The 16,234-nt window shown below is 36.5% G+C and overlaps 1 protein-coding gene across 1 annotated transcript in view; it reads left to right on the forward strand.

Moving 5' to 3' along the window:
- Window positions 1-15,900, forward strand: part of LOC149578584 (callose synthase 3-like) — a 134,426-nt gene extending 118,526 nt beyond the window's left edge. Inside the window, exons 34-42 of the mRNA XM_089829999.1 lie at window positions 1,782-1,901; window positions 1,981-2,096; window positions 2,331-2,414; window positions 13,109-13,221; window positions 13,399-13,628; window positions 13,794-14,591; window positions 14,707-14,757; window positions 14,995-15,180; window positions 15,295-15,900. Of these exons, the coding sequence (XP_089686125.1) occupies window positions 1,782-1,901; window positions 1,981-2,096; window positions 2,331-2,414; window positions 13,109-13,221; window positions 13,399-13,628; window positions 13,794-14,591; window positions 14,707-14,757; window positions 14,995-15,180; window positions 15,295-15,537 (1,941 nt within the window). The 3' untranslated portion in view covers window positions 15,538-15,900. The remainder of the gene's footprint in view (window positions 1-1,781; window positions 1,902-1,980; window positions 2,097-2,330; window positions 2,415-13,108; window positions 13,222-13,398; window positions 13,629-13,793; window positions 14,592-14,706; window positions 14,758-14,994; window positions 15,181-15,294) is intronic.
- Window positions 15,901-16,234: the final 334 nt, after the last annotated feature.

A 16,234-nucleotide genomic window follows, 5' to 3' on the forward strand; every position in this document is an offset into this window, starting at 1 on the left:
GGAGGCCTAGAAGAACCCTCTCCAACACAACCTACAGATGCAGAAGCTGATGCAAATGTGGATGCGGTTGCGGATGCGGATGCGGGAACATGGGAGCCAATACCCCTTAACCCTTCAAGTTGCATTTTCCTATTGGCTTTGTCTTTTTCAATTTTTTCTAATGCCATTAAGCAAGTGCGTTTTGCCTCATGAGTTTGGTGGGTGCAAATTGTAACATCGTGTCCAGGTATAGCAGCAATGTGGTATTTCAATCTATAAATACCCCCAGAAGTTATTTTTTCTTTACAAAAAATACATTTTGTTTGATATTTGGTTCTTCCAGGAAACTCTTCGTTATATTTCCAACATTCATCTTTTCTAACCATTGCGAATTTGCGAAAAATGAAAGCAAAGGCTGCTGCAATAAAAATTTATATGTAAAATATCAAAGTTTGAAGCTAATAAAAGCTACAAAACAACAAACCCTAGTTTGCAACTTAGTAAAAATAAAGAACATTCAAGATCTAAACTAAAAATCTTGAAAACTATAAAAATTTAACAAAAAATACATAATACACTAACATGCAAAAAAAAAAAAGAGCACTTACCTCTTGCAAATGAGTTGAGGAGTATTGAGATTGGCTCCTTAATGCTCCCAATGCAATTGATGGCCTCCCCAAATGGATTGCTGATCTCTTTTGTGCTCTTTCTTCTTGCCGGTTAGAAACCTATGGCTTTTCTTTTCTCTTCTTCTCTCTCACTTTTCCTCTCTTCTACTCATGTTAAACAAATAGAAGGCCCTTTAGGGTTATAACAAAGAGAATAGGTCAAAAACAAAGTAAAAAAAAAAAGCAATTTTTTTAAATTTTACAAGTCTATACTTTATTGGCTGCGGGCGATTCATGCCGATTTTTTAAGGCGATTCATGCGATTTTTTTGATGAATCGCCTAAATCGGCGATTCAGGCGATTCACCTGATGAAATCGGCAATGGCGATTTCCGACTTCAAAAAAATCGCCATTGCTGAATCTAATCGCTGAATCGCCGATTCAGGCGATTTTATGGCGATTCTCGTTACTCTGATCCAAGTATATGACTTTTGGGAAAGGTGGGATGCTTTTGTGCAAGGAATTTCACCATGCAATGTAATAGATAAGCAGAAGTATGATGCGATGGTAATTGTTAAGTTTTAAAGGTAGGCAGTCAATTATAAAATACAAGGTTCCGTAGGAGTAGCTAGGTATTTTGAGGGAGCTAGAGATAGGGGCCATAGTGTTTTCGACACATGTTTGCAAACTGGAGGTGACATAGGCAGCTATTGGTGGCTGCCCTCTTCAAATGTTAAATTTACTATTTGCCAATGTGATCATTAATATGAATATAAATGAGAAAATCTATTTCCTACAATTCATTTTGATCTCAGTTTCTTAATAGACTTGGTTAACATTTAGTAATACAATTAGGTAACGATTTGGTGACTGCCCTTTTTAAATGTTGACTGAATATTTGCCTATGCAATCAACATATGAATATAAATAATAAAATCTGTTATCTACAGTTGATGAGTTAAATTCTATTTTATTTGCTCTCTATATATCTATGCTATAGAAATATGCTTACATTTTTAAAAAATGTAATTTTTGTCTCTTTTTCTACATTTTTTTCTTTTATTTGAAAATCTGATTTTCAATTTTTTCCTTCTTTTTAAATCTCATCTGAGTTCTGGTTTGCCAATTAATTCACCAAATGGTTTTTGCTCCTATATATTAAATAATTTTGTTAGATTTCTTACTCGTGTACAGATAATATACAAGATTAAGCTGCCTGGTCCAGCTAACATTGGTGAAGGAAAGCCAGAAAATCAAAATCATGCCATCATTTTCACTCGTGGTGAAGCTCTTCAAACAATTGATATGAATCAGGTAGATACAGTTTCTATACTTCTGATGGATTTTGTATATGGTGGTTAAGAAACTAATAATTATAATTTGAGCATGACAGGACAACTACCTAGAAGAAGCCTATAAAATGAGAAATTTGCTTGAAGAATTGCTCAAGTATCATGGCGTACGACGGCCAACAATACTTGGCCTTAGAGAACATATATTTACGGGCAGGTGAGTTGTTGGGTTACTGCAAGTTTAATATGTTAAAAGTAAATCAGGTCTTAATGAAAATGAAGTTCGATGAAATTTGAGTTGAAACCTTTATCTACTGGATTTTAAGGTCTTAATTCAAGTCTGCATTATTAGATTTTGTGAGATTGGTTAGTAATATGGAATAGGAAGTGGACATGTCTGAGTCATTTTCTTTAGAAAATTGCAAATCTAATTAAAGTTGTGTTGATGCAGTGTTTCATCACTTGCCTGGTTTATGTCAAATCAAGAGACCAGTTTTGTCACAATCGGACAACGATTACTTGCAAACCCACTAAAGTAAAAGCTCTCTCTCTCTCTGGTCAGCTTGTGGAATATTGGACATCACAAATTTCCATAAGAATTTATATTAAAGGACTTTGAAATATGATAAAATGCACGCTAACAATGTTTTAAATATCAAAATGTCATTCAGTTATTAAAGTGCATATAGAGTAAATGTTTTTTATTTTTAAGAATTTCTAAATGTAGGTTGCAGTGTAAAATTAATTGATTGTATATCTGTTGCATGAAAAACCTAAAGAATACAATATCTATGTGAGGAGAAGTGCCATAAAGCCTAAAGGTACACAGGTAAAATCTTGTCAATGTGAAATACATCCAACCTGTAGTCATAGCTGCATTAGTTTCTCATTCATCCTCTGCCCTGTTTCTGCCCATGCCACTGTCACTATCTTTGCCTTCTCCCTGCCTGTCCTGCCTTCCCTGCTTTTGCCTGTGCCAATGCCATTTGTGCCACTGAGGAATTTTTTTAAGCTGTAGATATGTGTTCCCTAGTTGAATTGTGTGATCTAATATTATGATCAATTTTGTCCAACTAAATGACAAGAAAATTGGATTACCAGCTTTATTTAATGTGGTTTTGAATGTTTTATTGAACAAAAACAAAATTAATCATCTTCTTTATAGACAAGATTATTATTATGTTTCTTGGAGTATGTGTGTTCAAAGCTGTGCAAATTGAATTCAATCTCAATAAGTGTTGCATCGTGTCATGTCCCCATTTTGGAGGCAATTTGATTTAATTAATTAGGTTATCCAAAATAATGAATATTTTATGAGGATGACTAATTAATTATTTTAATTAAATAAATAAGTGGTATTAAGTTAATTATTTATAAAGTTATCAAATAAATAGATATGAAAAGGTAACTTTATATTTAATTAATTTAATAAAGTGATTTGAATAATAAAATATTTTATAAAGTCACTCAATAGATAAATCAAAATAATGTTTTAGAAGCTTTTGGAGAAAGTGGAGAAAAAAAAAAAAATAGGCACCCCGGGCTTCATTCTAATCATCCAGATTTGTTGTTGTTGATGTTGATGTTTGTTGATGTGCATTGTGGAGCCTAGGGTTTTTGCAATAGTCACAACTGGCCATTGAGAATGAAAACTCTCAATTGGTACGCAATTTTGAGGGTGTGAAATATCACTTGAATTATTGCAGCTGGGAGAAAGATACTTCAGTCTTCTATTTGTGCTACATTGAGAAAAAATATTTGTGGCCATTGAGAACGAAAATTCTTAATTGGTACGCGATTTTGAGGGTGTGAAATATCACTTGAATTATCGCAGCTGGGAGGAAGATACTTCAGTCTTCTATTTGTGCTACATTGAGAAAAAATATTTGAGTACAAAAAGCAGGCCGAAAAAGCAGGCTAAAAAAGCAGTTCGAAAAAGCAGGTCGAAAAAGCAGTTTGAAAAAAGCAGGCTGAAAAAGCAGTTCGAAAAAACAAGCCGAAAAAGCAGTTCGAAAAAGCAGGCCGAAAAAGCAGTTCGAAAAAAGCAGGCCGAAAAAGCAGAACCGAAAAAGCAGGCTGAAAAAGCAGGTCTGGAAAAGCAATTAAAAAAAAAAGCAATTCGAAAAAGCAAATTCGAAAAAGCAAAGAAAATTATTACAGCCATCTACAATCAGGGGCGGCAGCTAGAGAGGCACGACTTGGGCACTTGAGGAGGTTATTTTTTGTTCAGTGGTATTGCAATACATCTATTCTCTAAGGCGACTTCATATGCCAGGTCTGATGTGTATTTTCATAGTTGCCTTTCACTATAGAGTGCTGTTGTAATTGTCATTTCGTATCAGACCTATCATTCATTAATAGATATATCATTCATTTTTACATTCCTTACAATGGTATCAGCAATCCATGGCTTTAGTTGTATTTAATCATGCATATGATTAGTATACTGCTGTAGAGGAGTATTGAAGTTAGATATTTAGTGTTGCATTAGTTTTCATTGGCAGCTGTAGGTGCATATTACTTTACCAGCAATCATCATATTTTGATATCTTTGTAAATGCCAAGAGTCTTGGCTAACTTAGTATGAATATTGTATTGGATACTCATTCTCAATCAAGGAGATACAATTGCTGGTCATTAATAGTTGTCCTTGAGCGTTAATATACCATTTTTTTTTATCAGCCAGTTAGCTTGCATACCAACTGTTTGTTAAAATACCAGTTGGCTGTAGGTGATCATTTTCATGATTAGAACTCATATATGCATTCACTATTGCCAAAATTAGTTGCATATTTATGTTAGGACATTGTTTGGACAATTTGGAGTCTTTGTAAGCATTCTCTTTGAGGTAAATCCAAACAAGAACCACTGCAGCAATCTGAAAAGTTATATTAGTCAGATGACCCTTGCTTGCAAAGTGTTTGACGAAATGTCAAACAACTGAAGTATAAAGATTCTTGGTGTTTGAAGAAGTTAGAACCTATTGGGGTTATTACAATCGGAAACTCAAAATTGGAACAATGTTCTTCTGAAGTTCTTGTCTTAACATAATGGTACTCTCACTATACATGTAAAAGCTTGAAACTTTTATGCATTTAATATTTTTTTTTACAAAAATAATAATATCCAATAAATATAAAATAAGATGGAGAATGTAAAATAATTTGGAATACATAAAATTGAAGTATTAAAATAAACTGCTAACTTGGTAATAAGACTTTGCTTCAATTGATTTATTCTAAATCTAAGGATGCTATGTATTTCTTCTATCAGCTCCATTCTTTTCGTGCGTGATTAGAGCTCTTCTCATGTGCCATTATCATGAACGAAAAAATCTTTAAAAACTGAGGTGTTCTGATCAGTGTCAATATCATTGAGCTAATCTTCGTAAAAATATTTATGGATCAAGCAGTGTGTAACTGCTTGTAATTTTGTAGGAAGCTGCTGTTCCCACCTTGATCCCATAATGAATGATATTTTTACTGACACAGAAAATCAATCAGAACTGGAACAATTGAACATTCAATGATTGAATCAGTGCTGGCAGTGGTGTGGTTTCGGAATGGCGAAAGTGGGGGTATTCCAACTAGCTAGTGCAGGGACATGTACTTTGAGGTTTTGGCATGGGGGGAGGGGGTGAGTCCCCGGGCTTCTGTGGTCATTGCCCCATTTACAGAGGATAACAACACATAGGATAACCAAACTCGACACTCAGAATTCACATCCATGAAGGATCAACTGTCATAAATAAAAGACACTGATTACAGTTTAATAAGGATGATGATTAATGTTCTTTTGAGTGGTGGAACTAACATCATGAAGAATATAATCATGCAGTAATTCAGATTGGACAGGAACTATTCATTAATGGGTGTAATCAGTTAACAAAGGGACAATGAAAAGATCATCTCAAAAGACATTCTTGTCAAAGATGGTACCTCTTGAGAAAGTCCAAAGGATGGAAAGCAACATCAATCTATTTGATATTTTGGTATGAAAGATATTGCATTACATAACATCTTAATATTCCTCTTTTAATAAATGCAGAGACATTGCCTATCATATATGCAGAGACACTGCCTATCATATATTTCACTCTGGCATTCACCTCAAAGAAAGATTAGGACAAGAAAACTTCCCGGAAACACCTTTCATCTTAAAATGAAACAACGAGGTATAGATAGTGATTAGCTCAATGAATTAAGGAGAAATAAATTATGCTTCCAATGTAGGTAGCCACATGACCTATCTCACAAGTGTCCTGTAAAGGCGAAAGAAGCCCAAATACAATATTTTTCAGCTGAGGAATCATTTTCAGTGGATGGATATGCACAAACTGATTGAGAAGACAAGAAGGAAACAAAATACTTACGAGATGGAAAAACAATTGTGAGCCTCTTTGACCAAGCAATGACATTTAGAGTGAGGAGCATGATTGAAGGGCAACAAGTGATTACTTTGGTTGGTACAAGTGCTACACATAATTTCATATAAAAAAACTTGGTTAAGAGAACAAGGCTTTTGATAGAGGGGCATAGGGGCTTTAAAGTAGTTATAGCCACAGTAGATATAGATTGCATGGCACTCGTGTGATTAATGATATGCACTTGTGGATGAGAGAGTGTGATGTGGTTGGGAGTTTTTTCGTTGTTAACGTAGATGGCTATGATTGCAATCTTGACATGACTTGGATGAAATTGCTTCTTGAGTACACTTTCAACCTTGACATAATGGACCTGAAATTTTAACATCAAGGTAAGAAGGTGGTAATTAGAGCACTATTAGATGTAAGGCTTCAGGTAGTGTCACCTAGACAAATGGAGAGGTGGAGAGGTTGATACAACATGTCTAGGTATAGTGGGCAACATGGATTGTGGTGATGCCAGAGGAGAGTGTTCAACAGAAACATGATTACCCACTACTGGTTCAGGAGTTTTTGACGAAACACTCTAAAGTGCTTGGGGATGTACTTTTAGGCAGACCAAAATAGGGGTATGTAGCATGTGATAGAACTTGAGAAAGGAGCTAAACTAGTGATTATTACTCCGTACATGCATCCGAGGAGATATAAGGATGAAATTGAAAAGGCAATTAAGGAGCTACTTGAGATGGGACATATCAAGCTAGCAAGAGCCCATTTACCCCCCACAAGTTTAGGAGCTTTTGAGGAAACACTCTAAAGTGTTTGAGGATATACCATCAGATAAACGACTAAATAGGGGTATGGAGCATGTGATAGAACACGAGAAAGGATCTAAACTAGTGATTATTACTCCCTATAGGCATCCGAAAGGATTTTAGGATGAAATGGAAAAGGCAAATAAGGAGCTACTTGAATGGGTTATATCAAGCCTAGTAAGAGCCCATTTGCTTCAACAATTGTTTACGTTAAGAAGGATGAAATTTTTTGTATGTGCATAGATTACAAGGAATTGAATAAGACGATGATAAAAAACAAGTACCCAATTTCCCGTATAGATTGGTGATGAGTTACATGGAGCTTTCCACTTTTTGAAGATAGATTTGAGGTTAGGTTATCGTCAAATACATGTCATGGAGGATGACATAGAGAAGACAACTTAGGTGTCATTATGGGCATTTTAGGTTCTTAGTCATGTCTTTTGACTTGACTAATACACCAACTACCTTTCGAGCATGCATGAACATGGTATTTATAGATTAGCTGAGGAGATTTGTCTTGATAGTTTTTGATGATATGCTGATATATAGCACAACTTGGGAGGAGCATCGAAAACACTTTGATATTGTGTCAAGTATAAATTTGGGATGACCAATTTGTTTTTCTTGGGACATATTATTAGCATTGAGAATGTTCGTGTGGATCCGAAGAAAATTTGAGCTATAATTGATTGATCACCACTTACGATTCTTTAACACCTTAGAGGATTTATGGGTTTATGTGGATTCTACCACCACTTTGTGAAGGGTTACTCACAATCAGCAACTCCTCTCACTGATTTGACTTGGAAGGATGCATTTGAGTGGACATATAGGTCATATTAGTGCTTTGATAGGTTGGGGTTGATGAGTTCTTGCCTAGTTTTTGCCACTTTAGATTTCAATAAATTATTCAAGTTACTGTTAGATTGTGGTGACTGATCAGGAAAGTACTGTACATCATAAATTCTTTGGGGTTTGGGGCATCGCTCCAGAATTTTTTATTTTCGGGTCCTATTTTAGCCGACATGTAATTATTAATTATAACCCTAAAGCGGTTAAACTACTTGTATAAAAGGGCTTAGGGTTAGGGATTGTTTCATAAGGTGTGATGCGAAATTGGTTCTTGCGGCGGTATTGAGCTGTAAGGGATTACAGATTGTAATCAAGTTGTAATCACTGGATCATAAAAATATTGGACTTGCTGTTTGGTGGGCGTAGCCCAGGGATTGGGTGAACTACGTTAAATCTTGGTGCCTTGTGTTCTTTTCTGTGTGATCTATTATTTTCTGTTATTGGTTATATTTGCATGTAATTGTTATTTCTGTCTGTGGTTTAATCCTAACAGTTACATTGTGATGCTTCAGGTTAATGAGTTGGGGCAGATTTTATGTAGGATAAGCACCCTATTGAGAGTAGGAATAGGAGGGGTGCTGAGAGGAGTTACAACATTTATGATAAGGAGATGTTAGCCATCATGCATGCATTGGCTAAATTTATTTAGAATTTGGTGGGCAACAAATTTATTGTTGAAATAGATCATAACAATCGGAAACATTTCCTTGGGCAAAAGGATTTAAATGATAGACAACAGAAATATGTTAGCAAAGTACAATATTATGACTTTGACATAGATTTTGTCAAAGGGAAGAACATTGTTGTTGATGATTTGTCTTCGAGACCACACTTGTGTGTTTTAGGGGCTAATATCAAATGATTGGAGAGAGCTAATTTCGACGGAGTATACAAAGGATGAGTTTGCTACGAGCATAATTTATGATATTCTACAAGATGAGGTGTATTGGCAGTGGATGATTTGACAATGCATAAGAACCAGATATAGTTGGCCCCTAGATTTTCTATTAAGCATAAGATTTTGAAAGCCTTTCATTACTCACTTATGATAGGGCATTAGGGATAATTTAAAACATATAGGCATGTAAGAACACTTTACATGGAAGGGGCTCAAGATGGATGTATTACAATATGTGAGAGAATGCTCGGTTTGTCAATAGAATAAAGAGCACTCTTTACTAGGTGGGTTCTTGCAACCCTTGCCCAATCTAGAGAGGAAATGGGATTGCGTGCCGATTGAATTCATGATAGGTATGCCTAAGGTCAAAGGTAAAGATTGCATTTATGTGATGATAGATAGTACTATGAAGTTTCCACACTTACTTTCCATTGCATCTACATATACAACAATACAGGTGGTTGAGTTATTCTTCAGAGAGATTTAGATTGCATGGGTTGCCATAGACCATTGTCAGTGACAGGTTCATGAGTCTCTTTTTGCAAGAGCTTTTCAGATTAGGTGGGACTCAGCTCACCCTGAGCACTAGCTACCACCCTCCAACCGACAAATAGTCTGAGATAGTGAATAATTGGTTTGAGGGATATTTTTGCAATTATGTAGCAAGACAATAGAAGAAATGGGTGAAGTGGTTGCACCTTGGTGAATATTGCTACAACACGACATACCACATGTCTATTCAGATGACTCCTTTCATTGCTCTCTATGGGTATGATGCTCCAAGTTATTTAGACTTGTTTTTTAGTGACAATAGGGTGCCAAGTGCTAGAAATTTACTGCATGAGAACTAGGATATCATGAGATCTTTGAGGGAAAATATTCAGAAGGCACAAAACCAGCAAAAACATTATGCAGACCAGCATAGAGTTGAGCTATCATTTGAGGTAGGAGATATGGTCTATCTCATGCTACAACTCTATAGACAGTCCTCTCATAAGAGGAGTGGTGCAGAGAAATTGAAGCCACATTATTATGGGCCTTTCGGAGTGAACAAGAGGATTGGAGATGTGGCACATGAGCTGGAGTTACCAGCAGACAGTAGGATACATAATGTCTTTCATGTGTCACACCTAAGGCATTGGAATTCAATGTGATACCTTCAACAGAGGTGCCTACTTTAGGTGATGTGGGGAAGTTGATATTGTTAGCCAAGGTGATTTTGGATAGGAGAGAGTGCACACTTCGGAGGACTATTAGAGAGTATTTGGTGCAGCGAAAGGATTTATCGAGTTAGGATGCTACATGGGAGACTGAGGCCATCTTACAACATCCGGGACTAAGGTTGCTTGAGGACAAGCAAGTCCAAGTGGGCAGACTGCATTGTCCCTTTCTTGAGTTAGCCACGGAGATTAGTTGTTAGCCCATATTGTTATGGTTCCCAGGGCTAACTGGGACTATCAGAGGGATCCTGGAGGTGCTTGGCCTAGGCAAATTAAAGAACATTCCAATCAGAGTTCATTTGTTGCTTTTGTTTATTGAGCAAGCATATGATCTTTAAAAGGTCTAATTAAACTATATTCATCCTATGCTCACACAGGGAATAATTAAAGTATATTTACATTTGGCCGGTCATTCATTTGGTGAAAGAAATGATTAAAATGTTCTTTCTCACCAGTTATGCATATAAGAAGAGATTAATAAGGGAACAATTATGATCGAGGAAATTAGAAGGAAGATCATACTGATCTAGGCGTTACAGAAGGTATGGGAAGAGTCGGGTCTGGTGGATATACACAGAGAAGGGAATGCAGAGAAAAGGGGGAGAGAATTTTTTGCTATGGAAAAAATACAGATTGCAGAGATTCCTATAGGTGTACACTATTTGAGTTTGAGGGGCGTCCCTGTCTTAGACTAACAGCTTTGATGCCATTGCATTGCTAATGGTTTTGGGGCTGTGTTGACAGCTACACAAAGGAGGAAGAAAAGATTTGTTACGGTGTGATGACAAGAAGATTGCAGGAATTTGCCATTGATGTTAACAGTTGGGTTTGAGGGATGGAATCCACATAAACTATCAGCTTTGACACCATTTGCATGGAAATGGTCTTAAGAGTTATATCGTGCAGGTACCGTGGATGACTGAGATTTGTGTGTAAGATTGAAGAGTTTGCTGGGTCGGGCTGCATATTGTGAGGTATCATTCTGGGTTACACCCTGGCATTGCATGTTAGTATCATTGGTTGGAAGTGGATAGCACTATCTGGAGTTAAGAGACAGGATCATGCATACTCTTGTGTTGGAGATTGTTACTCTTCTGCTGCTGTTATTGCAGGAATACATCTGCTGGCTTTATCTGATTGCTGGCACCAATATGTTGAATTCTGGGCACTGTAGTCATGAAAGGAAGTTGTCATTAGTGTTGGGTGCCAGTCTTGACTTCTTAGAGGTAACATAGTGGGTGGGCATGGCTAGTTGCTGACATCCACTTATTGATTCCTACCCACCTGGAAGGAGCGCATGAGTTGCAACAGACTTGGCATAAACTGTATGTAGATTCCCATTTAGGATTCCAGTTGATTTTTTCTAAACTTCTATAATGAAATTGAACTCAGTAAAAGTAAGCATGTGGATTTAGATTGTTCTGATTTAATGACTTGAAGTCCTTTGGAATGTTTAGAACTGTAGTCTTTCTTCTTTCTTAATAAATATCACTCTGCTGAAAGACTGGTATTTATCATTCATAAATGCAATAACTGAGGAAAGAAAACATTGAACAAACCATTCCTCACATTGAGACGCTAAATGCATTGGGTAGTAAACCGCTGACAGCTGAGCAGGGATTATAAAATAATTAATTAACAGCAAAAAGGGCTGGGTCATTACAGTAACTCACTCCACATTTTGACTTGGTAGCACTCATGAGTCAAAAGAGTTATTAGAGAGTTTTACAACAAAGCTACATACTATTGGTGATTGAAATCTCATGTGACAAGAAAGATCTTAAGTTCAAATGTCCAATTAGCTAGTTGGGTTTGTAACTTCTTTCTTTGGAGTTTTCTATCTTTGCCTATGTATGGACTTGAGGTCTAGACATTTATAAGTGAGTTTTGAAGCTATTATAGTCTCATTGAGCACTAAAACATTCATGGACCAACACTAATAGAATTATCTGTTCATCTGTTTGGTGCTAGAATATCTGATAGAGTATCAATCCACCTCTACCTGGATCTTCCAGCACACATGCTACCCTCGTTCTTATTCCCAACACATAGTCACACTATTTGCAATGATTTGTCACACACATTCAAGAATCAAGAAATTATGATGGCAGTGGATATGTGAAATGATGCCAAAGTAAGTTTGCACATTAGAAACAGCTCTGCAATTGGTGTACATGGTTACCCAAGGCATATTCAAATATAAACAAGAAATTATGATGGCAGTGGATATATGAAATGATGTCGAGTAAATTTGCACATTAGAAACAGCTCTGCAATTGGTGTACATGGTTACACATGGCATATTCAAATAATTTGAGGCCTGAAACAGTCAAGTAATGGCAAGCAGCACAAAAAGGGACAAGAAGCACAAAGTATGAAATAGATGATGGAACAACCGAAGAGACGACATTAGTTACTCCTGAAATGTGGTTTTTATATTTGGAAAAATGTCTGGTGGGGTGCCAAAACAGTTATTTCTTGGTACTGTCACTGGTTGATTTAATATACAATGGCAGCTCACTGTTGCATTTCGTCGAGTTATAGTATAAAACCTATGACACCTTTTTATCCTGGTAGACTAATATGTGCCTTCTGACGATTATTGAATATTTGGAGTGTCTTATGTATCTAGGCAAAGAAAAACATTGTGTAGCTGCTAAAGATATAGGGGAAATCTGTGTTGAGCTGGGTGCCAGGGATTCCAGTTGCTAGAGGGAATTTTCCTCTTGACTAATGTTACAGTGTAGTTACTTTGGATGAGAAAAAATCCCTCTGATGGCTATCTATCCCTTCTTAAAGATAAGCTACTAGATATTCCGTGCACTTGGGAATTTATACATTAAAAATAGTCACACAATAAATCAATGAAGTACTTTGATATACTCTGGAAACAGCAATTTTATGGCAAACTTTTTTCTCAATTTTGGCTTCATTGACGATTTCCCATATTTTGTTGCTTTCAAATTCAATATTTTCTTTGTCATTAGCAAGAGTCAAGACCATTAATTGGTAAATAATGTTTAACTAATTTTACTGCTAATTGTTTTGTTTGTGATTTTGTTTTTCTTGTGGTGTCAGGGTTCGATTTCACTATGGTCATCCTGATGTATTTGATAGATTGTTCCACCTGACAAGAGGTGGGATAAGCAAAGCCTCAAAAGTAATCAATTTAAGTGAGGATATATTTGCAGGTAAGCATTTAATTTTTTATTTATTTGTCCTACTTCCTGTGGCCTATGTAACTTACCAAGTTTTGGGGCTCTGATCTGGCTTTGTAAAAGTTGTCCTTTTATTGGCTGAACCATAGTGTTGCAATTAACTTCTCAAGAAAGATGTGTTAGCATATAACATTATCATTTGCTATGCAGGATTTAATTCCACCCTACGACAAGGAAATGTAACTCATCATGAATACATGCAAGTTGGTAAAGGTCGAGATGTAGGGCTTAATCAAATATCACAATTTGAGGCAAAGGTAGCAAATGGAAATGGTGAACAAACCTTGAGTCGTGATATATATCGGCTAGGACATCGGTTTGACTTCTTTCGAATGATGTCCTGCTATTTCACTACAGTTGGATTTTATTTTAGTACCCTGGTACGGATTAATTGCATTCCATCTTGTATGTTAATGGTTTTTCTGTCTATTGATAGCTACAAATAGTTCAAGTTAGATAGGAAAAGATCTTGTTTATTTCCTCTGTTGTATCTGAGCAGGGTTACTTATATAAATGACTAAATCCTTCTCGTATTTGTATTGCAGGTGACTGTTTTTACAGTGTATGTTTTTCTATATGGTCGTTTATATCTGGTTTTAAGTGGGCTCGAAGCCAGAATGATGCATGAAGCTGCAGTACAACATAATACTTCCTTAGAAGCATCCCTTGCATCCCAGTCGTTTGTTCAGCTGGGTCTATTGATGGCATTGCCAATGGTGATGGAAATTGGTCTTGAACGAGGATTCCGTACTGCATTAAGTGATTTTATTGTTATGCAGCTGCAACTGGCTTCTGTTTTCTTTACTTTTTCTCTTGGGACAAAGACACATTACTATGGGCGAACATTACTTCACGGAGGAGCCAAATACAGAGCTACTGGACGCGGGTTTGTTGTTTTTCATGCCAAGTTTGCAGATAACTATCGGCTGTACTCACGCAGTCACTTTGTCAAAGGAATTGAGTTGATGATGCTTTTGATTGTATACAATGTCTATGGCCAAGCCTACCGTAACACTGTTGCATATCTGTTAATAACTTTTTCCATGTGGTTTATGGTTGGGACATGGCTTTTTGCACCTTTCCTCTTTAATCCATCTGGTTTCGAATGGCAAAAAATTGTGGATGACTGGACAGATTGGAACAAATGGATAAGCAATCGTGGTGGGATTGGTGTACCACAAGAAAAGAGTTGGGAATCATGGTGGGAGGAGGAACAGGATCATCTCAAGTATTCAGGCTTGCGAGGACGGATTTGGGAGATACTCTTATCACTTAGATTCTTCCTCTACCAATATGGATTGGTTTACCATCTAAATATTGCACATGAGAATCGTAGCGTTTTGGTATTGTTTACACATTTAGTTCTATATTTTCATTGTTATAGTATTTGACTTTAATACGTTGATTGCAAAGTAGTTTCTTTCAGGCTCTAATGTTTATTCAATTTGCAACTTCCAGGTCTATGCGCTATCTTGGCTTGTTATTGGAGCTGTCCTTGGGGTATTGAAGGTAGGGTAGCCAATCCTGTTGCTTACCATCGTGTGGTGCAGATCCAAAGCTCTCAATAAACAAAAGAAATATACAATTATTCTATATCGTTGTCCATTCATATTTGACTAAAGTATTCATTTATAACCCTGCTTTGTGTATGGAGAAAAACTGCTTGGTAACTGAAGATATTTTTTGGTGTTGTGAGATCGGAAGGTCTGACTTCTACTTTTATTTTGTCCATCTTGGTAATTGCAGAGTGTATCTGTCGGGAGGAGGAGTTTCAGTGCGGAATTTCAGCTCATGTTCCGGCTTCTCAAAGGGCTTCTTTTCATCGGATTCATGTCAGTTCTGACTATTCTCTTTGTTGTGTGCGGGTTGACAGTAGCTGACTTATCTGCGTGCATCCTTGCATTTATGCCTACTGGATGGGGCCTGCTACAGGTAGGTGGTATTCTATGCTTTAAAGTTGCTTTCTCTGCTCCCTCCTGTGTCTAATTGGAGTAGAAGACGAACCATTTTTGCTTGGGCTAATATACGAATTTTCCATTTGTCTAGATTGCACAAGCCTGCAAGCCTGTAGTTGAAAACACTGGAATGTGGGATTCTGTTCGTGCCCTTGCTCGAGGTTATGAATATGTAATGGGATTGCTGCTTTTTACACCAGTTGCCATATTAGCCTGGTTTCCTTTCGTATCAGAATTTCAAACCCGTTTACTGTTCAATCAGGCCTTTAGTAGAGGGTTACAGATTTCACGTATTCTTGCTGGTAGGAAAAAAGACTGGTCTTCTACAGGCTGAGATCAATATATACATATGAAAATGGTTTTTCAACGTTTTGGTCCTGATTAGTCTGAAAGCATTGTAAATATCTGAAGGCAGGATTATGTATCAAGTAGCGCCCTTTAGCTGCAAAATATTTCCAACATATTCCAAATAATATTGCTGTACAGATCATCTTGGTATCAGTGGATCAACTTTTAATTTATTCGGTCAAATTCTCTTTTAGTGAGGCTGACCAAGTGGTCAAGCGCAAGCCCAGCCAGCTTCACTTAGGAGAAACGAGACTTACAATACTTTGGGATTTTGATTTCTTGATAGATTTTTCAAATTTTCTGTAATTTAATTGTACAACAGTAAAGTATGCTATCATTTTTTACAAAAGTAGTCAGGTGGTTAGAAGACAAGGATTGTGTTTGAATGAAAAGACAATTTCCTCAATAGAAGTAGAATATCAGAAACTAACATGACCAATTATAAATTTGATAATTTCTTGAACAAATATAGAATATTAGCAATTGAAATGATCAACTATGCATTTATTGTTATGTATGGAGAGACCTTTTGAGAAAACAAATCTATTACGGTGTGATGGCATGTATTTATCCGACCTTTGGGAAGGCAAAGTTGGAAGGAACCTATTTATAAGACATTGTTACCCAATGATAAGGTCCGTTTTTTTCATAATTTTACTGACTGTATTTTATAACACATTTTA

The sequence above is a fragment of the Cupressus sempervirens genome, chromosome 1, assembly GCF_028749045.1.
Source record: "Cupressus sempervirens isolate cs-2001-9-10 chromosome 1, ASM2874904v1, whole genome shotgun sequence".
Lineage (NCBI taxonomy): Eukaryota > Viridiplantae > Streptophyta > Pinopsida > Cupressales > Cupressaceae > Cupressus > Cupressus sempervirens.